The sequence below is a fragment of the Staurois parvus genome, unplaced genomic scaffold (assembly GCF_062004578.1).
Source record: "Staurois parvus isolate SC_StPar_1 unplaced genomic scaffold, SC_StPar_1.0 ptg000346l, whole genome shotgun sequence".
Taxonomy (NCBI): Eukaryota; Metazoa; Chordata; class Amphibia; order Anura; family Ranidae; genus Staurois; species Staurois parvus.
In genome coordinates, this window is record NW_028318142.1 from 1458147 (window position 1) to 1482494 (window position 24348).

Below are 24348 nucleotides of genomic sequence, written 5' to 3' on the forward strand. Positions count from 1 at the left end.
CCGATAATGAAGCAACTCTTAGGTGTTTACAGAAAAATTTTTTCTTTTTAATTCTGCACATAAATATTATAGTAACAAGACTTGTGTTGTAATAAGCATCTTAACCATCTATACCAAAAATACATTTTCAATTTCCCAACATGAAATGTCAACTTCAATAAAACAGGATGTGTTGAGAACGTTAGCTCTGGTGAATTACAGAGAGAAAGGAAAAAGGCAATTACAGTCCTCCAACGAAAAAAAATCTAACGGCCTCTGTGATAGAATTCAGGTTATTATGTCAAGTAATAGAATTCAATTTCTTATGTTGATAAAAACATATTCCTTCCTGTTAGGAAAAGTGATATTCATTTTTCTAATACAGGTAAACATATCCTTAAAATTACAGTGGTCTCATCTAAAAAAAAGTTACATAGAGCTCTTTAGAGGGATCTAATACAATTACTTAAAGTGTTACTAAACCCACTATTGTAAAATCAGTCTGTATATGCAGTAAGGCATGCTTGTTATACTCATTGTGGAACCTAAGGGGTTAATCCTGTGCATTGTGTAAAAAAGCTGATTGATCCTTTCTTCTCTGCCCCTCCTCTTGTTGAAATGACCACCTGATACAGACTGAATCTGTAGTCACATGCACATGCTCAATTTGGTGTGTATTGCTAGAGAGGTTTTTTTTTTTTTTTCTTTGGAGAGTGAATGTGATCAGCACAGGGCCAATCAGCACTGTCCAGACGGAGGGTCAAGGCTTTCACATCCTCCTAGAGCAGAAAGAAAACTCATCCTACAAACTTTAACCAGTGCTCTGCTGAAGTCACAAGACTGCTCTAACTGCTGATGAGAAAAGGTATTTAGCAGTGTATATTTACTAAAATAATTGCACTTCCATGTTGTGTGTACTGTGGGAGCCCAGATATAGTGAATGCAGGGATTAGTCCTCTGCATTGCTTAAAAACGCTCTTTGATTCTCAATTCTCTGATCCTCCCCTTTTTCCAGTGTCCCCATTTTATCTACTGATAAGATATATCGTGTGGAGACATTCTGCACATGCTCAGTGTCTGCTGTGTATTGCTAGAGAGGTTTTGTTTTCCTTGGGAGAGTGCATGTGATCAGCACAGGGCCAATCAGTACTGTCCAGACAGAGGTCAGGGGCTCTGCATCCTCCTAGAGCAGAATGAAAACTCATCCTACAAGCTTTAACATGTGCTCTGCTGGATACTGTCAGAAATCACAAGACTGCTCTAATTGCTGATGAGAAAAGGTATTTAGAAGTTTATATTTACTAAACTATTTGTACTTACATGTTGTGTGTACAGTGGGGACCACATATAGTGAATGCAGGGTCCTGGGTTTAGTAACACTTTAAGAACTGTAATGTTCAGGAACCAGGACCATAATCCCTAACAGCACATACCATCATTTTATTTTGGATTATGTTATGGGATGTCTTGGTCTTTAAAGCTGGTCACAAACATTAAAATCTGATTGCACAATCTCCTTACATTTATTAGCATCTAATGAGGGCCTAACTCACTGGATAGAAATAAATTACTTTAGGAGGCCATTACACTGTTACACAGTTGTTGCTAAAACTGATATTGCACCGATTGTAAAATGTGTGATCTGATTCAAAGTTTTAGATTGGCCATATACATAAAACATGGAGTTTAACCTTTTGCTCAGTTTCGAGGAAGCGCTTCAGATCATCAGAATCCAGATGGTCCTTGTGGTTACTGTAAGTAATCAGAAGCAGGTATAGATCCCTCCTCGTGGACATCATCTTATAGAATGCACAGAACTCATCAAAGCCGAGGGTTCCTTGGTTGTCATCTGTATCTGCCTCCTAAGAGAGAAATGAAGAGATATCACACACACATATACAGAAATACACACATATATACAGAAATACACACACTATTGTACAAACAGTGGTGTAGCCATCATTAGAGCCATGTGTGTCGGGCACACGAGCCCCAAGACGGGTGGGGCCCACTGTCCCCTCAATTCCTTCAGTTCCCCCTTCTGTGTCCCCACCACTGCTGCACTTTGTCACAGGTAGCTTCATCAGTTTTACGTTCCAATTGTTTGTTTATGCTGGGGAGGGGGCAGATGCTGCAGGCCAGCACATCGGGTGGAGGCAGTGGTGTATTTTGGTTTTGTGCTGCCCTAGGCGAGACTAATATCACCCCCCTCCATCTACATTTGTCGCACGACTTGTAACAAGTACCAAAGCACATCCTCTGCCCCCACATACCCACAGCCTGCTCTCATGTACACCTTGTACATGCCCCTAGTGCCCATACTCACATTTAACTTGTACAACTATGCCCTCATTCACATATACATTGTGTATTGTGCGTGTATTCCCCCCCCCATGACCACATTTACATACACCTTGTACATTGACCTCCCCAGTGTCCCCATAGTCAAATGCACTTTGTTAAATCCCTGGCCCTAAAGTGCCCACAAACACACGCACCTTGTACATCCCTCCCCCAGTGCCTACACTCCCTTTGTATATCCCCCAGTGCCCATTCACAGACATCTTGCACCCCCATCCCTTACACTTTTATACACCTTGTACATCCCTGCTTCCCCATCCAGTGCCCACTCACATACACCTTGTACATCCCCCCTTCTCAGTGCCTATACCAGGGGTGGACTGACAACTCATGGGGCCCCCAGGCAATAGGGGATCATGAGGCCCCTGTGTCCTTGCCCAAACTCAAAAAAGTCTATGAAAAAGGTACCAGGGGCATCTCATGGGGCCCCCTACTGACCCCGGGCCCTCGGGCAGTGCCCGAGTTTATAAATGGTCCGTCCACCCCTGTCCTATACTAACATACATCTCGTAAACCCCCCCCCAGTGCCCACACTCCTATGCACTTTGTACACCCCCAGCAGTGCCACTCACAAATAACTTGTAAAGCCCCCCAGTGTCGACAGTCACATACACCTTGTACACCCCCCACTGCTCAGACTCACATATAAAACTTATAAAGCCCCCAAATGTCGACACTCACATACACCTTATATACCCCTCAGTGCAATGGGGGGGGTTATATAAGGTGTATGCAAGTGTCCGCACTGGGGAGCTTTATAAGCTTTATATGCGAGTATGAGCAGTGGGGGGTGTACAAGGTGTATGTGACTGTGGACACTGGGGGGCTTTACAAATTATTTGTGAGTGTGTGAGCATGTGGGGGGGGGGGGTGTACAAGGTGTATGTGAGTGTCCACACTGAGTGTGAGTCACATATAACTTGTAAAGCCCTTCAGTGCTGACAGTCAAATACACCTTGTACACCCCCCTCTGCTAATACTCCCATTCAATCCATTACTTATGGATGAGGAGGGGGTGGATTATACAATGGGAATCAGAGCTGCCACACTAAACAGATCACTGTGCAAGGACTGCAGCGGAGCTGGACATCCTCAGGGGAGATGGAGCTTGGATGTAACAGTTGTCTAGCTCAGGGGAGCCAGTGGAGCTCCAGGAAAATCAACTCAGGAGCCGCTGAGCTGCCCTGAAGACCTCTCACACCTATGTGTACCCTGAAAGATGCCACCCTAGGCAAATGCCTTCTTTGCCTCGCAGTAGATAAACCCCTGGGTGGAGGACCATAGCAGGACAGCGATTGGCTGTAATTTAGTCCCACATACTGGATCATAGAAGAGGAGAACCAGAGCTACAGCACTCTTACTACTCAACGTCACTGCTGACCTCTGATTTTAGCATCATTTACTTCTGACACTTTGTATGGCTCAAATCACATCACATTCGCACCAAAAAGGTGCAGGACTCTTTTCTTTCAATCACATCACATGGGTTTTCTCGCCCATGCAATGCGATTTCTGTCAATTGCATCGTGTTTTCTGATCTGTTTCGGGATGTCATTAATCATTGATGCCCACACCAGATCGCATGAATGTGATGCAATTGCAATGCGGTGTGGGAAACGCACAGGATTCACAGCATTTCCCGTACCGCATTGGTGTGAACTGGGTCTTATTATATAATAAATGACTCCCAGAGTACTCTGGGTTAGCAAAAGATAGCAAAACACAAGCGTTTCTCTTTCAGGCACACAGTCTCTAATTAAAACCTCATATATAACCCACTGATAAGGGACAAGTGACTGCTTTGGCTCATTCACTTGTATTTACAACTTAGCTTGAGAAATTAAGCCCTAAGAAAATTATTGAAACACAATATCCTTATATACCTAAAAATAATACTTAAATATTTAAGCCCAATTATAGAAATCATAGAAACATGTATATAACCTCTATGTCATGCCCTATTAAAAGACGGTGCCCTTCTAAAAGCAGAGTGAAAAACAGATACTAGAACATGAAAGTGTACAGTTATGTTTTTATTTTAATTTTGGATACAGTAGGAAAGAGTTATTAGGCTTGACAGTGATTTTTTTTTTTTGTGTTGCCTGTGTCCCATTGGGGAGATTAACGACAATAACTGTTTTGGAGATGCAATAGGAAGCTAGAAGAAATCTCAATAAAAAGATGTGAATTTTCCTCCTAGACAGTTAGCCCTTGAACAAATGGCTCCATTGGAATATTTACCTTCACCTCTTGTTCTGGTGAGAACAGCTACATTTACATTACTCATGGCTGTCTCCGTGACAATGATCACCAGCATAAACAGAAATAGTAAATTTCCCCAAACAGGGATACAAAGAGCAATGAAAACTTGTCAGGTGCTCTAGGTATCTTATTGATGTGTCCAAATTATGTTTTGGGTATACATACACTTTAAGCTGAAGGTCAAACCATGAAGGTAATGAAAAATATTCAAATTATCAGTTCTTCTTTACACATTAGGGCTTATATATGAAAAGTGTGCTGGCAAAAATAATTGCCCATAACAACCAATCAGATATTTCTACAAGGTAATGAGGATTCTCATTGTTATGGTCAAGAACAGGGGTGGCCAACCTGCGGCTCTCCAGCTGCTGCAGGCTCTCCATCATGCCTCTGCAAGTCAGTAACTTCACATCTTTGCAATGCCTCATGGGAAATGTAGTTCCACAACAGTTGGAGAGCCACAGGTTAGCCACCCCTGGCCAAGAAGAACATTTTGTTGTTAGAATATTTTCCATGGACAAGCTCCTAGGTGTCTGTGCCAACCCCTTGACTGCATTATGCTGGGAGTCCAGCAATAAAGGGAAAAGGTAAATGATATCTCCTCGCAGAAAAGAACAAAAGAGGGCACACTCTTCTGCTCGTGCATTACTGTGATAATGTGAAATTTATTTAAAAATACAAAAATATACTCACAAGCCACAAAGATCATAAAAACAGAGACAAGAAGTCAAAGGATGTAGTCATGGACAGCATGGGTCTTCGGGTAAAGTGCTAATGCGTTTCGGGAGTCGAACGCCCTTCCTCAGAGCAATAGATGGAAGGAAGGAGGAAGGGCGTTCGACTCCCGAAACACGTTAGCACTTTACTCGAGGACCAATGCTGTCCACAACTGGCATCCTTTGACTTCTTGTCTCTGTTTTTATGACCTTTTTGGCTTGTTTTTCTATTTTTAAATAAATTTCATATTACCATGTTAATGCACGTGGAAAGTGCGCCCAGATTTGTTCTTTTCTGCTAGTATCAAGATTCCCCGATCTACCAAGGGCGGCACCTCAGCAAGTGCAGGATTCCATTTTGAGTGCAGCAAGAGAGATTTGAGCGCCGGTTTCTGGTTACTAAATGTTATCTCCTACTTACTGCATCATGGAACTTTGCATTTTGTACTCTGGTTTTGACCTTCTCAAAGAGCAGGTCCTCGTGAAGAAAAGGAAGGATTCCTTAAAGTGCATCTAAACCCTAACAATGAGCATCTTTTATTTGCTCCCTTTTTGTTTGTTAAAATACCACTGGAAGTTTTTGTTATATCTTTTATGCAAAAAATATCTGTTTATTTTGACAGATTCTTGTGAGCTGATAACTTCCTGTACACAAGGAACGTTTATGAAGATAAGGAAGAAGGGATGAGAGGAATTCAGCAACAAATATACACTGTTGCCTGCTTTAATTAAAAACTACCGCTTTTGGTCCTTAACCTATCGGTGGGGCAGGGGTTAATATAGCTGATTAACTTGTCATTTGCACTCATCAAGAGTGCACAACTATGTCCTCTGTTTCTGGCTACCTCCTTCATTCATAGAAGATGTACTATAACTTCTATCAATGAAAAATCATCTATGAGTGGAGGAGCTGGACCTTTCATTCATCTGCCCATCTTCCATTCATAGATTGTTTATCATTCATAGAAGCTATAGTACAGCACCTATGGAGGAGGTGGATGGAAAGAGAGGGCATAGTTGGCACTCTTGTCTTGATGAATGTATAAGAAAGTTCTGTTGGCTCTATTAATCCCCAATGCACCGGAATATTACAGTGGCAGGAGTGGGGAGAAATCGGAGTAGGAAAATTTCAAGTAATGCAGGCGCCTGCAGCACAAGGAACACTTTGCATTGATAGTAAGTGTTTTCACTTCTGCTGTTTTTTTTTTTTAAACTAAACTTAGGTTTTACATTTATAAAACATGGGAAACCACTGACCCCCTCGATCCTGTCCCCCACACAACTCCTCCGGTCACCCTCCTCCTCCATCCCATGCTCCCTCACCCACAGCTTTAATCTCTCCCTCTCTACTGGCGCATTCCCCTCCACCCAAAGCACGCGCACATCACTCCCATACTCAAAAAACCCTCCCTGGACCCCACCGACCTGAACAATCTTAGACCCACCTCCCTGCTGCCATTTACATCCAAACTCCTCGAGCGCTTAGTCTATAATCGCCTAAGCTCCCACCTCAATGACAACAACTTCCTTGATCCCCTACAGTCTGGCTTCCGTCCCCTACACTCCACCGAAACCGCCCTACTCAAAATCACCAACGACCTGCTAACCGCCAAAGCTAATGGCCACTACTCAGTCCTCCTACTCCTAGACCTCTCCGCGGCCTTCGACACAGTTGACCACCCCCTCCTCCTTAATAAACTGTACTCCCTTGGCATCAGAAACTCCGCTCTCTCCTGGCTCTCCTCCTATTTATCCCAGCTCTCCTTCAGTGTTACCTATAACGCTGCCACCTCCCCCTCTCTCCCCCTCTCTGTTGGGGTCCCCCAAGGCTCTGTCCTCAGGCCCCTTCTCTTCTCCATCTACACCTCCTCCCTTGGCCAGCTGATACACTCCCACGGCTTCAACTACCACCTCTATGCCAACAACACGCAAATCTACCTCTCTACCCCTCGCCTCACCCATTCAGTTTCCGCCCGAATCACCTGCCTACTGAACGACATATCAGACTGGAGGTCACTCCACTTCCTCAAATTAAACCTTTCCTAAACCGAGCTCCTTGTTTTCCCCCAGCCCGCGCCCCCCCATGCTGTCCATCACGACCAATAATGCCACCATCAGTCCCACCCCGCAAGCCAAAGTCCAAGGGGTCACTCTAGACTCAAATCTGTCCTTCCTACCCCATGTCCAAACGCTGGCAAATTCATGCAGGCTCCACCTCCGCAACATCTCCAAAATACGTACATCCCTAACCCCAGACACTACTAAACAACTCGTTCACTCCCTTATTATCTCATGACTCGACTACTGCAACTCCCTCCTCACCGGCCTACCTCATTACAGACTATCCCTGCTTCAGTCTATCCTGAACTCAGTGCCCAGACTCATCCACTTTACCAACTGCTCCGCATCTGCCACCCCCCTCTGTCATTCCCTCCATTGGCTTCCGATTGCCCAACGCATAAAATTCAAACTTCTAACATTGACGTACAAAGCTATTCATAACACTGCCCCAAACTACCTCACTGACCTGATATCCAAATACCACCCAACCCATACTCTTCGCTCCTCACAAGACCTCCTACTTTCAAGCTCCCTGGTCTCTTCCTCCCTTTTCCTGACTACAGGACTTCTCCACGACTTCCCCCATCCTCTGGAACTCACTACCCCAATCCATCAGACTGTCACCTACCCTCCTCACTTTTAGGCGCACCCTGAAAACCCATCTTTTCAGAAAAGCCTACCCCACCCTCACCTAACAGCCGATCTCCTCCACTCCTCCTACCACTCCATTCCCCCACAGCCACTTCCTCCTGTACCACTATCCCCTCCCTCCTAGATTGTAAGCTTGAAAGAGCAGGGCCCTCGAACCCCTTGTGTATTGTTTTGTTACTCTATTGTCTCATATACTGTCCCCCACTATATTGTACAGCGCTGAGCAAACTTTTTGGCGCTATATAAATACTGTATAATAATTATATATATATATATATATATATACATACATACACACACATACACACACACAAACACATTTATACACACACACATATTGTTTTTTTGTTTTGACATACGCTTTAACACATTTTAACTTAAAATACAATATTGCTTTCACCGAACATTGATATGTAATCATACCTAAGCAGTGACATATGTTATTGAGTCTAAACAAAGTAATTAGTAAGGGACAAGTTGGCAAGAAGGTAGCAAACAACTGCATCTAAAGAAAAATCACCATATTTCCTATTTTTTCCATTCTAAAAATAAGTATGAAAAACACACTGGAACAGTTTATTCTGTGCAGATAATCAGATTATTATTATTGCTTTATCTGTGTCTTGCTACATTGATCTAAACACAGCCAGTACAGACATTTTGGATCACCCTTAGGTCATGTTATCAGCATTGATTAGAACCACTGTTTCATTCTACCTAGCAGTAAACATAACATTATTCCACACCTTCATAATAATTACAGTAACACACTTGCTAATAAATAGCCTTCTTCAAAGCTAAAAAGATTAAAAAGCATGCAATGTAACGGTCAATCTAAAACAAAAGCTAAAAACATTTTTGTACAACCCTGGCAGATGATGTGGAAAACAGAGTAAAACCTAAAGAGAAATTATAATGATTTTTGGTCAATTTTATCTTTTCTAAGTTTATACAGTTTTTACACTGATATTTTATTATACTTATTTGAATGCAATCCTTATTTTACAAAAAGCATGTGAACACAGAAAGCTTTTATACTTTAGACCAGTCTATTAATCAGGGTACCTTAGCAAAATGCCTACAAATTGCCCAAAAATTGTCAACAAGCCAGCAAGTGGACCAGCCCTACCATTTTGTTACACAAACCACAGGTTTTTATTGTGCAGCATTACAACCTTGGGCATTGTGAGGGCCAGTGACTGGCATCGTAACAACCGAGGATGTAGTTGGAGAATAAGGAGGATTTCAGGTGCCTGCATACTTGTATGCCCCTTTCCATTAACACTGGGGTCTCTTCAGCGGAGAGTGGGAGAAGAGGAATGTTGGAATACTAGTCAGTGGCAGTGTGCAAAGGTAAGAATAAATCACCTGTAATGTTGGGTGTCCTACATGTGTGGATGCTGCTGTGTCATGTAAACGTTGTTTTAGAATGGGGTGCCGTGAGTTTGTGAATTGGAAAGGGTGCCTTAAGTGAAAAAAGGTTGAGAAACATTGCACTGTATAATAAGTTGTTGAAGAAGAAAGCCCAGCACTAGCTTTGCCCTTCTCATTTGATCTAAAGAACAAAAAAAAACAAAAAAAAACAGCCTACTAGAAGAAGGGCATGTTTCTTAGTCATTTAACTGATTCAGGTAGGTGTGTGTGTAAATCTGAGATTTACTTCTCTTTCCCATGTTTATTTATGTACAAACTGTGCATAGAAATAAGGTTTTTAAGACATTAACGTACATACTTTAGGCTGACTGCATTCACATATGCATCAAAGAAAACTGTAGAAAAATTATATTTTACTTAAAGGAATAGTGCCAAGTCGTGGGAGTGGAAGCCAAATTACCCAGCATGCTGCCAGACCACTGCAAGAAATACAGGGACATTGTTGGCAGGAGCTGGGTCACAGTTCACTCACAATGTGAAGGTAGTCCTGGACAAGGAAGAGGCAAGTGCACTCAAATTTAGGTGTTGACATTAATTGAACTTGGCTCATTTCTAAATTACAAGGGTCTTGGAAACATTTTCTGAAATATTACAAAATAAGCAATACCAAAAGCACTCAAATGTCCTGTGGTGAAGGTACAGGCTACTGAATATGAAAATAATTTATATTTAATGCATGTATAAAAAGGTAACCCTGAACTCTAAATTTAAAAGTGCATCTGGCACTGAACCATCTTTTGAGGGTTTAAATATTTACTTTTATAGATAGAGAGTTAGGACATGTTAGAATGTTAGTTATATTTGTATGCCCTTGCTGGGAAGCTCTAACTTGCCACCAATTTTTGGTGGGAGTTTCTCTTTTAGTAGCAGAGGTTTGCCCAAGCCTAAAGCTGAACTCCAGGCTAGTGGCTAAATACGCAGATACATACAGTGTATGGGAGAGTGGTTAAAGGTAAAATGCATGCCATTCACTAAATACATAATACCTGTATATGACCTTCTCTACCTGCCAAAAGATTTGTTTTCCTGGCTGTCAATTCCTGACATATATACAGCTCTGCCACAGAGCACAGCCAGGTGGATAACACATACAGTTGAAAAATACAGTGATTTGGCCATATCCACCACCAGTCTGCTGACTTCTTGTCAGAAGCCGCAATAGACAAAAAAACACAGCACGCACCATATGCTCACATATTGACTTTCTTGCTAGTTAATACTTCATTTTGAGCCATGCAATCAAGTGATGGTTGTTCCTTCTCTAAACTATGCAGCTGAAAGTGCTGAATTATAATTTTCCAATAATTAGTCCAATTATAGTTTTTTTCACAGCAAAGTTCTAAAATGAATCAAAAGAGGTAGATAAATGACTCAACAGCACCACCTACTAGCAGCTGAAAGAAATATGAAATATTCATATGCAATATTTAAATTCCCTAACTAAAAACATTTTTATACCTTTCAAAATGTGCATTCTTTAAAATTCTTTTAAAATTCTTCAAAATATATCTATACAAATGACCATTAAGAATATCTGGTGTGAACTGCAAGCTAAAAAAGAATTGCAGCTTGGCACTTTTTTTTTTTTAAAGGACTACAAAAGTGTCAAATCAACCAATTAGTAATGTTTATGCATGTTGTTATGTAAATGAGGCTATAAGAAGACCAATTACCTATAAAGTTCTTGGAGTAAACCTGTTCCAAAGCTATAAAATACCACCAATAAAGATCTTACATGTTCTGATTGAGAGAGGTGGAGAAAGATCAGTGGGGTATTTCAGCATAAAATGTATATATTATGGAGCTGCTCAACCAGTGACATGCAGGTACACAGAACAGCTGTCAGAGCTGTAGAGCTGTCAGCTGTAATGACTTAAACAATAGTAAAGCTATATATGAATGGATCTTTTAAACATTGAAAGGATAAAAGGATTGATTGAATAAATCTATGTAAGTAGGCAAAAAACTCAAGAATATGCTCAAATATTGCATAGGTAAAAGTAGAAACACAGGGAGCGAGTGGGTGGTAGCCCTACCAATACCCTCTCACACAAATTTAAATGTGATGGTACTACAGACAGAAAAACATGATACCAACAGAAATGTACTCAATCTGACCGATCCATATGTTCTCCAAACCGGTCCACTCTGTACACTATGCTGAGCAGGATATTTAAGGTTTGTTTTGACCCTGGTTGAGAAGGGGTTACCGAATGGGTTATAACTATATAACAATTATACAACAATATATGACTAATTATATACTGTCTGTGTGTATATATATATATTATCATTGCCTTTTCACATAATAAATCTCACATCACCAAATTAGTAAAAAAAGTTGGGGTCTACTTATAAAGTCGTAAATGTTACTTTTACATTGATGGTGAATCAATCACTGTCATTTAAAAAATAAATGCAACCCAAATATTCAGCTGCAACAAATGTTTACTAGATGTCAGATTGACTGCTTTAAAAATAAGTCCCTTAAATATTTAAGCTTCAGATGCACCTTTTGCCCACCTGTCACTTCTCCAGGCTGCCCAAGAAGTGTTCCCAACATGCTGGAGTCTGGCTGACCCTCCTGTAGTGCACATATGGCAGCCGCACTCACTGAGAATAATGCCTATCATAGGAACAGTTTTATTTGGAAGGTGCAGTTACCCTTTAAAGCCTCATTTATACTGTCATAGGCTTACAAATTGCAAGCCCTGGAGAGTATATGGCAATGCATCCTCGTGTAGAAGCATCCGATGTTCATTTTCCTCATCATCATTAGATTCAATGACAAATTTCTGTTTTGATATTTCCAGGGTTGTCAAAGTTTTCTGCTTAAACTAGGATGTTGAAATGATATGTCAACAACTCTTCTTTCAACAAATCTCAACTAACAGAAACAGTAAATACTGCAGATATATTTGTGGTGCGTACAGCTCAGTTTTTGATATGAAGATAAAATTGCATAAAATATTAGTATGTTTCCATGCTATGTACTTTGATGCTAAATATGGTGAGATGCCACCTGCAATCTCAGTCTGACAATGGAAAAACAATGGAAATTACTGGAAATATTAATGGTTTAAAACCAAAAATGCTTGGACTAGTTTGTATCTGTACAATTTCCACTAGGTAACTAGCAAAGTCTCATTAAATGGAAACATTATTCGGGAGTCAACTGTATTCATGTTTTTATCTTTTTAGACTATTTACTTACATTTTCTATTTATATAAGCTCCTTGTTTTACAAATAAACATTTAAAGCTGAATTCAATTTAATCTGCTGGGTAGGCTGGTGGAAGGGAGCTATTGCCAAAATTTGCAAAGCATGAACAGCAAATTTACCTACATGCATGCCCTCTTCCAGCACTCACAGGTCAAGGCTCAAAGTCACTGCTGGATCCCCCGCCATCTACCTCACCTGGGTCCTGTGTGGCTCCTCTATAGCTATTGTGTGGCCACTAAAGCTGTAACTAATGCAGGTGGGCACAAGAAATACATAATTCTCGGCACCCAGCTCCCTTCTTGTCATCCTACAGATTGAGTTGGGAGTGTATGCACATAATAAAAAATTCCTAGAAGAGCATGCCTCCTCTGCTGACAATCTTTGCCTGCAGGCTATTTTTGTCCAACACTAGTTCTGCTTTAAAACCCACTCATCTGACTCTCTCAGCTATGTGTGTAAACTTTAGGAATGGAAGAGTCATTGCTCTGACTCCTTCAACCCTGTGAATATGCTATAGCTTGAGCTACTGAGCTCTCCAAACAGTTGGATGTTTTTAAACATGAGACAATGACATATTTGTATGTTATATTCTATAATTACCTAATAAAATTATTTATATGTTTTTTTGCCTCGTCCTTAAGCAAATACATAACATTACTATCCATTCTCTAAATAACCTGCTCAGGAATGGTAAACATTGAAACAAAGTCCTGCCTAAGAGCAGAGTTGGCTGATATTACCTGTATGACGCAGGAAACGCTCATCGGTGCACTCTCTGACTTTTACTTTGTCACCTGCAGCCTAATTTTCCTTATTGTCCATTTCCAAGGGAGCATTTCAGTGGCCAAGTGTGCCAAGAACATGATCCAAGAAAATGAGCAACCACCCAGAAGTACCTACTCTAATGACTGGAGTTCTTTAAATAAGTGTAGTCAGGTGCTGGCTATATCATTATGCCATTCCAGGACATTTACAGATGAGACTATGGTAAATCCTTTTCCCCCCTAGTGCCCAGTACTGGGACTGCTACACCACTTCCTGTTAGCAGAGTGTATCCACTTCTTCTGACAGCAGAGGATCCTGGGACCTGTAGTCCTATAGCCAGTATATACTGTATTTCTGAGTGCTGATTGAACCACAACTATCAGAAAGCTGGGGAACCCGGAGGTTACTAGTAGAGCAGAAATATTCTACAGCAAGGAACTGGCTAGGTTTCTTGGTGCAGGATTCAGAGCTGAACACAGGGAGGATTGCCATTCTCCTCCAGAGACAGATTGCTGGTTACTATTGTGGGACTCTGCATACCAGTTTGATGCCGATCACCATGCCAGGATCACATCAGCTTCTCTGCATTGTGACTGTCACTATCCAGTCTTCAGCCAGTCACCTCTGCTTGCTGTGCTGAGAGGCTGACAGGCAGTAACTCTGAACTTCTCTGCGAACAGCCAAGAGCCTGTGCAAGAACCCTGTTCCTAGGAGACCATGCTGTCCATTGGTGAGCAGGCAGATGCCAAAGCTCTTTCTGACCACGCTCTAGAGATACTACATGCAAACACATTACCACCTCAGTACCAACAGATCTTTGCTTTGAGCATTTATCACCACCTGTTATCTTCACTGAATTACCATTACTCACTACTGTATATGGGTCCCACCATTGCTAACAGAAGATGACTACTATCACATCAGGAATTTTAAACATCTCAGGACTCAAGTTGCTATTTCTAGTTAAAGGGACCTCTTTGCATCTAAGCTGTTGTTATTAAAATTAGGGTGTCTATACCCATTTATTTTAAGAGTATATATGTTTACATAATTCTTTGTATTTGCTATTGTGACGCCAGTGGCCCAGAGGGAGCTGATAAATTAACAAGCCTATTCTTCCACCTCCTGCTGCTGGTGTTGCAGTTACAACGTACCATTTGTGACTGTATAATCTGTTAACCATTGCTATTTAGTCATTTCCATTTTATCAGTGTTTTGCTGTATGCGGATGTACCTCCTAAACCTTTTTTCTGTGGTCTACTCTTTTGAACGAGCCTAATATAGAACTATTACTAAAGAATCATGTCTTTTGTATTATTATTTCATACTGTTGAAATGCACTATTAGAGCCAAAAGTATTGGGCCAGCCCTCCATATCATTGGATTCAGGTGTTCCAATAACCTCCATGGCCACAGGTGTATAAAATCAAGCACCTAGGCATGCAGACTGCTTCTAAAAACACTTGTGAAAGAATGGGTGCTCAGGTGCTCAGTGGATTCAAGCGTGGTAACGCGATAGGTTGTCACCTGTGCAATAACTCCATCCGTAAAATTTCCTTGCTAATAAATATTCCACGGTCAACTGTTAGTGGTATTATAACAAAGTGAAAGCAACTGGGAACAGCAGCAGCTCAGCCACGAAGTGGTAGGCCACATAAAATGACAGAGCAGGGTCAGCATATTCTGAAGAGCACAGTGCGCTGAAGTCGTCAACTGTCTGCAGATTCAATAGCTAGCCCTCCAAACTTCATGTGGCCTTCAGATTACCACAACATTGCATAGAGAGCTTCATGGAATGGGTTTCCATGGCCGAACAGCTGCATACAAGACTTACATTACCAAGAGCAATGCAAAGCATCGGATGTAGTGGTGTAAAGCACGCTGCCACTGGACTGGTGCTTGCCTGACTGCATTTTGCCAAGTGTATAAAGTTTGGTGGAGGGGGGATTATGGTGTGGGGTTGTTTTTCAGGGGTTGGGCTTGGCCCCTTCGTTCCAGTGAAGGGAACTCTTAAGTCGTCAGCATACCAAGACATTTTGGACAATTTCATGCTCCCAACTTTGTGGGAACAGTTTGGGGATGACCCCTTCTTGAGTCAACATGACTGTGCACCAGCGCACAAAGCAAGACAGAACTTGGGGAACTTGATTGGCCTGCACAGAGTCCTGACCTGAACCCGATTGAACACCTTTGGGATGAATTAGAGCAGAGACTGTGAGCCAGGCCTTCTCGTTTGACATCAGTTCCCGACCTCACAAATGCGCTTCTGGAAGAATGGTCAAACATTCCCATAGATACATTCCTGAATCTTGTGGACAGCCTTCCCAGAAGAGTTGAACCCATTATAGCTGCAAAGGGTGGGCCAACTCAATATTGAACCCTACGAACTAAGACTGGGATGCCATCAAAGTTCATGTGTGTGTAAAGGCAGGTGTCCCAATATTTTTGACAATATAGTGGATATCTGAATCCAGAGTGTCAGAGGTGTCAGGAGGCTTGCAAGGTCAGTGCAACCACTGGGGACAAGCATTATCAAGCGCCCCCTGTGGGGGCAGTGCTATATAAGCCTTTGAGCATTTGTTATAAACATGTCTTTCCAAAGGCAGTGGAAGATAAAAATGCTCCCATAGAAAACCTTACTTTGTCTAGTGAAAGGACCATGAAGCTAAAAAATACTATGAATAAAAAATCTGTATTTAGCCAGGGCTGTATTTATAATAAGGACTCTCAGAGGCCAGCAGGGTTACAAGGAGCAGTACTAAGCTTCACAATTGTTGTGATAATTTTTTCTTACTTTTTTTCCTGTTCTGGCAACCTCTGGACATTTGTGGCTAAATTCAGCAAGAGAACTGTAAAGTGTGCAGAGGCTGTTGAGTGAACTCGACTTCCAATGGTTCATTAAACAGTAAACCATGCCATTTTCTTTCAATCTGCGGTCTTTAGTGTTATAGCAAAGCTACGGTCTTGTTAAAAGAAAACTGCTAGAATGTAAGGTTTTATTGCAGAAGAGATTGTGTATGCTTCTTCTGCTTTTAAAGCTTTTCCTTTACCAATTTATTTTTTTCTGATTGTAAACTGAGCCACGCAGCCCTCTACAATTTTGGAATGCCTTGAAAGCCAGGATGAACTAAATCCTGTGCTGGAGTTGTTGTCTTGGACTAGCCAGTCAAGATAGCTGAAGCGTCAGAATGTTCTAGAAGACTGGGCAAAAATGTTAGTGGCAGTCAGCAATTGCAGACTTCACAATGCTGGTGGGCAGGGCTTTGTGCAAGTCCAAACAGGTGTCATGATTCTGGTGCACCCAGACCTGCCTAATGATTTAAAGCAGATCTTCACATTCAAATATAAGTTCCTTTCCACCTCTCCTCTTCATAAAGAGTGCACTTTTTTTCCTTGTTGCCCCTTTAGTGCAAAAAACCTGCATAGGCAAATATGGTGCATATGCATAGGCCACTGTGGTTCCTGGGATATGCACATCAGACAGTGTGACGGAAGTCACTTTGGGTGGTCACAGGGTGATCTGTCCTAATATTGGGGTGGGGTGTTGTAGATTGTTTAATGCCAATGGGTTGCATCCCATTGTTCTATTGTGTGTCTTGCTTGGGAGTAAACTATTATGGGATGTATGAGTTATGTGTACTGGCTTGGTGGGGGGTTTCTCCAACAGCCCTCCCTTCTGATGGGACTGTCTGTTGGTGTGTCTCTTGTTGCTAAGTGTAGAGTGCCCTGCCCTGTGTCATTATGCAGGGAGGGGGGATTGCTTCCTGAGTGTATAAAAAGCCAGTTTGAGTTTCAAATAAAGAGTTCCATGTTCAGACAGACTGGTGTCGTCTAGTCTTGTTATTATAATGGAAGTACCCAAGTGCAGGCTGGGACGGTTCAGTTACACATAGTCCATTGCAAAAAGGAGGTGGGGGGGGGCTTGTCACTGTGTCATTGTGAGGCCCAGCGGTTGAACCCAGAAGAGCCAGTGGGCTTCTCGATAACACCACATAGGAAGATGCTGGCACAGGACTGACCAGGCTCTGAATTCTGAGAAGATTCTGCAGGATATCACTGGATCCGTTGGGTGGGTGAGTATCAGAAAAGGTTTTAACTTGCAACAATGTTTAGATTGGGCTAAAAAAAAAAACTGGAGATCCACTTTAATATGATCGAATGACATAGAAATTATATTTAGGTATGGAAATTGAAGTGTCACAACATGGTTTAGAGTCTAAAATTAGGTTTTATTCTAAACATATAGTAGGCGCTACAGCCAATGTGTTTTAGGGACCGCACATTATCCCCTTCATCACAGCTAAAACAATGTGAAAATATAAAATCATTAAACTAAAACAGTGCATAGAAAAGATAGAGATCCAAAAACAGTAAACAGTAAATTTTTCTTTTTTTTATATTTAAATATTTTATTAAATTTTCAAAAATTCTAATTTGTACAAACAAACCATAAACAAAAACACATAATCCAAACACTGTTTGGATTATAACCTCACAGTGGCATAGCATGGGTTGTCTGCACCCAGGACAAGGTAAGTCATTTTTGGACTCTAAACATTGGTGCTTTGATTTTCATATTCAAACATCATTTCTACGGTCTGAGGTTATTGTTCCAATTCCTTAGTTCACAAGAGCAGCCCACTCATCACCTAGGGGCCCCACAGGGATACCACTAGTACATTTTTGGCAAATACATTAATTAGTACCCAAGTGCATCTACCTAAGGTTTCAGTGCCATCAATCTACTCCCTCAATCATTTGATGTCTGAATACAGCTTTGTATCTAGCAGGTAGGCTTAGGACACCAACATTGGCCGTCTTGTTTCCAGCGAAGTACAGCTATCTTCGCCCTCAAACAGCAAAGAAGTATACAAACATGAAAAAGCAGACTCCTCCTAAATTCCTAGCGTAGGGAAAGTTGAAAAAGAACTTCCGTCTCTGTCGCTTGCTGCCTTTGTACAATGAGAGCATTGCATAACCCTTTCCAGCACCTCTAGTATTCATAGAAAGGAAGAGTTAGAGAGGCTTTCATTCTCATGCACTGCCTTCATCTGTTCAGAAAGCTAATGGCTGGGATCCAGAAAAGACTAACTTCCTACTACCACCTAGGGATAGCTGTCTGAGATGAGATGCTGGTTTCCCTTACCACAGAATCGTTAAAGGAAATCTATGTTCACAACATACACATCCATCTCATGTCAACATTGTAAAAAAAATTACAAATATTAGATATATTTGACAATACAATATAGGCAGGGTTGGCACCAGCATAGAGCTGCTTTGGTAGCAACCTTAGGGCACCAGGATGGGGGTGGGGGGAGGGCTGGGGGAAGTAAAATCCAAATCCCCACTTTGTTTAATTAAAAATTTTAACTGCAGCATTATTTCCTAAATGCTGCGCCCCATCACATAACCGTTGGGTGGTGGGAGGACAGTTGGGGGAGAGAAGCAAAATGCACCCTTCACCTGTGTAGACAAAAATCCTCACACCAGCCCTGAATATACCGTATTTTTCGCCGTATAAGACGCACCTGCCCATAAGACGCACCTAGGTTTTAGAGGCAGAAAAAAGGAAAAAAAAAAATTCTGAACTAATGGACTGCGGACATAGTACAGGGGATGACCAGAGACTGCAGACATAGTACAGGAGATGACCAGAGACTGCAGACATAGTACAGGAGATGACCAGAGACTGCGGACATAGTACAGGAGATGACCAGAGACTGCGGACAGCACAGGGATGACCAGAGACTGCGGACAGCACAGGAATGACCAGAGACTGCGGACAGCACAGGGATGACCAGAGACTGCGGACAGTACAGGAGATGACCAGAGACTGCAGACAGCACAGGGATGACCAGAGACGGCGGACAGCACAGGGATGCCCAGAGACTGCGGACAGCACAGGGGTGACCAGAGACTGCGGACAGCACAGGGGTGACCAGAGACTGCGGACAGCACAGGGGTGACCAGAGACTGCGGACAGCACAGGGGTGACCAGAGACTGCGGACAGCACAGGGGTGACCAGAGACTGCGGACAGCACAGGGGTGACCAGAGACTGCGGACAGTACAGATGACTGCTGACCTTTGGGGAGGTGGGGAGCGGGTACCTGAATTTGACAGGTACCCGATCTTACTTCCACAGAGTTTTTGATCTTACCTGTTCCTTGATCCAGCCGCGCGCTGTCTTCCCGGCTTCTGTAATGGTGCTCGGCATGACAGCAGGGTGCCCAGTGCGCATGAGCGAGAAGCACTTGCGCTTTTTGATTGGTCCGGCGGCTTCTGGGATCTGTCATGTGTCCCAGGTACCGCCTTACCATTCACAAAGCGCACCGCTTCTCGCGCATGCGCACTGGGCACCCGGCTGTCATGCCCAGTGCCCACACTACAGAAGCCGGGAAGACAGCACGCCACTGGATAGAGGAACAGGTAAGGTCCCGCTGCAGAGCTGAGCGGCCGGACCGGTATTCTGACACGGCCGCGGTGGAAATACCGGACCGGCAGCTCCATATTCGCTTTATAAGACGCACTGACATTTCCCCCCCAGTTTTGGGGAAGAAAAAGTGCGTCTTATATGGCGAAAAATACGGTGAGCTTAAAGTGTTACTAAACCCAGGACATTCACTATATCTGATCTCCCACAGTACACATAACATGGAAATGCAATTATTTTAGTAACTATAACCTGCTACATACCTTTTCTCATCAGCAGTTACAGCAGTCTTGTGACTTCTATCAGTGTCCACCAGAGCACATGCTAAAGCTTGTAGGAGGAGTTTTCATTCTGCTCTAGGAGGATGCAGGATCCTTGACCTCTGTCTGGACAGTGCTGATCGGCCCTGTGCTGACCACATGCACTCTCCCAAGAAAAACAAATCCTAACAATACACACCAAGCTGAGCATGTGCAGTGACTCCACACAATGTCTTATCAGGAAATAAGAAGGGGGCACAGGAAGAAGGGGGGTGGCAGAGAAGACATGATCAAATGTTTTTACACAAGGCAGAGGATTAACCCCTTAGATTCCAAAGTGTGTATAACAAGCATGCTTTACTGCATATACAGACCGATTTTGTTGTGGGTTTAGTAACACTTTATTTGAAAAATGTCCTTTTATGCTGTGAGTGCTGCCTCTCTGCTGGCCATCCCTTTCGACTACTTCCTGGATTTCCAGTATGCTGTGTGTCCTTTCCTCTGCTGTTTACTTTCCATTTCTAAAGACTGCATCCCATGGTACCTTGCTGTTTATAAGCAGGAATTCCTGTACTGACTCCACCTCCTGAAACTCCTCCTCTCAGCTCCTCTGTAGTGCAGAAGGCAGGCTCTGCGAAATGTGTGACACAGCAGTGCCTACTGACAGGACTTGGTGAATAGGTGTCACAGCATTCAAGAAAGTAAATGTGGGGGATATTCACAAAGCAAGTTTACAAATTTCAAGTTTGTTCAGATTAATAGCAGTAGGCTAGATATAACTGAAATTTGATGTGGATGAATATATGATTTTACATTTTGAATATAGATACACTTTAAAGTGCAAGATCACTTTTTATCAGGGATTGGGCTTGGCCCCTTAGTTCCAATGAAGAGAACTCTTAAGGCGTCAGCATACCAAGACATTTTGGACAATTTCATGCTCCTAACTTGTGGGAACAGTTTGAGGATAGCCCCGCCCTGTTGCAACATGACTGCACACCAGTGCACAAAGCAATGTCCATAAAGACATGGATGAGCGATTTTGGGGTGCAGAAACTTGACTGACTCAACCCGAAAACACCTTTGGAATGAATTAGAGAGGAGACTGCGAGCGAGGCCTTGTTGTCTGACATCAGTGCCTGACCGCACAAATGCGCTTCTGGAAGAATGGTCAAACATTCCCATAGACACACTCCTAAACCTTGTGGACGGCCTTCCCAGAAGAGTTGAAGCTGTTATAGCTACAAAGGGTGGGCCAACTGAATATTGAACCCTACAGACTAAGACTGGGTTGCCATTAAAGTTCATGTGCCTGTAATGGCAGGCATCCCAATGCTTTTGGCAATATAGTGTATGTATTTAGCTAATGTTTGGGATTAAATTAATCTACTTTATAGTACTGCATATTATGTGATGTTCTAATATTTCTGTATTTTTCAGGTTAGATATCCCTGATGAAGATGGTAAAAGTTATATATCGAAACACTTTGGAAGTTTCTTTTTAAGGCAGAAGTACAATATGTACAATATGTGAAATTCTCTGCTATCAACAGGGTTATCATTGTATAGTAATAGGGATTCATCATACCAGAGCTCACATTTTAAGCATTTTTGTTGGCTTTTTACTTTTGAATAAAGATGTTATTACCTTTTACCGTTGTACTTTTGGATTCATTTGTGCTGCCATAAAGTCCAAGGGAGTAATTTTGTTCTCTTGCTATATTCTGAGTTAGCGTGCCTTAATTTTTTGGTGCAAAAAAAAAGGTGAACTTACCCTTTAAATGATTACTACTTGCTAGTCAACTGTGGCTAGGCCTTTAAAAACATTACATTTACAGCCACACGTTTGAATTCCCATGCAGTTCTGCAATGTAGTACAATGCAAATTTTCTTGTGTTACAATTCATCCCCATGGAAGGAGAGTTTTGCAGGGTGTTTGTTTAAAGCCTCACATGAAAAACACAGAGGTGTGAATACAGCAAAAAGTTGACCATACACGTTACAATTATACAATTTTATGATCTACCAACAACATGTAATGAGACCACTTGTCCTACTGGATATCAGTTGGGATAGAGACTGTACAACTAACTTGTATTCTGTATGGCCATCTGTAATTTAATTTTCATAAACAATTTCTGCATGTATTTTGTATTCCAGTCTCCATATGTATAATACAGTTGTGACCAAAATTATTCAACCCCCAATGCTGTAAAGGGGTTTAGGGACTATAGTGTACATTTGGAATTGTATTCAGAATCAAATCCTACAAGGACGTTGTAACTACCCAAATGCAACTAAAATGACATCAATTGTTTATGTAATACAGTAGTAAATGGTTCTTATGTGGTTTCTTCATTGCCACAATTATTCAACCCCTTAAAGACTACCACTCTGAAGAACAGAGGTTCATACAGGTGCTTTCCATCAGGTATTGAAAACACCTGTGGATGTCACCGAGCAGCAATCAAGCATAATAAGCACCAATTAGGCAGCTTTAAAATGACTGTGATACTCAGCTCCTTCTAGACATTTACTGGTGTGGTTACAAACATGGTGAAGGCAAGAGAATGGTCCAGGAAGACAAGAGAAGAGGTGATTTCTCTTCACAGGAAGGGCAATGGCTATAAGAAGATTGCAAAGATGTTAAACATACCAAGAGACACCTTAGGAAGCATCATTCGCAAATTCAAGGCAAAGGGCACTGTTGAAACGCTACCTGGTCGTGGCAGAAAGAAGATGCTGACTTCGACTGCTGTGCGCTACCTGAAGCGTAGAGTGGAGAGAAGTCCCCGTGTGACTGCTGAGGAACTGAGAAAAGATTTGTCAGATGTGGGTACAGAAGTTTCAGCCCAGACAATAAGACGCACACTGCGTAATGAAGGCCTCCGTGCCAGAACTCCCAGGCGTACCCCCTTGCTGTCTCCAAAGAATAAGAAGAGTCGACTGCAGTATGCCAAAAGCCATGTGGACAAACCACAAAAGTTGTGGGATAGTGTTCTGTGGACTGATGAAACAAAATTAGAACTGTTTGGGCCCATGGATCAACGCTATGTTTGGAGGAGGAAGAACAAGGCCTATGATGAAAAGAACACCTTGCCTACTGTGAAGCATGGTGGAGGGTCAATCATGCTTTGGGGCTGTTTTGCTTCTGCAGGTACAGGGAAGCTTCAGCGTGTGCAAGGTACCATGAATTCTCTTCAGTACCAGGAGATATTGGATGGAAACGTGATGCAGTCCGTCACACACCTGAGGCTTGGGAGACGTTGGACCTTTCAACAGGACAATGATCCCAAGCATACCTCCAAGTCCACTAGAGCATGGTTGCAGAGGAAAGGCTGGAACATTTTGGAGTGGCCATCGCAGTCACCAGACTTAAATCCGATTGAGAACCTCTGGTGGGACTTAAAGAAAGCAGTTGCAGTGCGCAAGCCTAAGAATGTGACTGAACTGGAGGCCTTTGCCCATGAAGAATGGGCGAAGATACCCGTAGATCGCTGCAAGACACTTGTGTCAAGCTATGCTTCACGTTTAAAAGCTTTTATAACTGTAAAAGGATGCTGTACTAAGTACTAAGATTGAATGTCACTTGGGGGTTGAATAAAACTGATAATGCTGTGAGCACAGAAAAGACATTTGTGGTTATTTCATTATAACTGTTATGTTATATTTGTCTGACCTACAAGTGCCTCTTTAATGTAAATGTAAGCAAGATGACTGAATGATCAAAAGCAATGTCAAACTGGCCAAAACACTCAATTTCAGTGGGGGTTGAATAATTTTGGTCACAACTGTATATACCCACTAACTAACCGCAGTAGGTTTTTCAGCAATCTGGTTATTGCTTTTAATGCAGTATCTTCCTTACATATTCCATCTTATTTTATGGAGATTAAAGTGCATGATTATTCCAGGGATATTCTAAATATTCTAAGTATTCATGTGATTTACATTCCATGAATTCCTGTTAACAAATTCACATTTCCAGCACGGAGTAGCATCATGCGGCTTCTACAGACAAACAGCAAGGGTCCTTACAGAAAACAGTAATGCTTTTAAGGTATACTCACAGAGAGATGTCACTGGGCATAATAATCTTAATACAAGCTTGTCTAATTTTACACAGAGATGGTGCATATGCAACAGGCATAAAAAAAAAAGGACAGACTAGTGAATTAGAGCTCTATGGGACGTATATGTA

General features: G+C 42.1%; 1 protein-coding gene across 2 annotated transcripts in view; it reads right to left on the bottom strand.

Annotated features, from left to right (window-relative positions):
• The window catches only part of LOC149456878 (1-phosphatidylinositol 4,5-bisphosphate phosphodiesterase eta-2-like), a 225061-nt gene that overhangs the window by 181407 nt on the left and 19306 nt on the right, over nucleotides 1-24348 (bottom strand). For both annotated transcript variants that reach the window (XM_089684347.1, XM_089684346.1), the window contains exon 2: nucleotides 1671-1841. In XM_089684347.1, the coding sequence (XP_089540473.1) occupies nucleotides 1671-1841 (171 nt within the window). The remainder of the gene's footprint in view (nucleotides 1-1670; nucleotides 1842-24348) is intronic.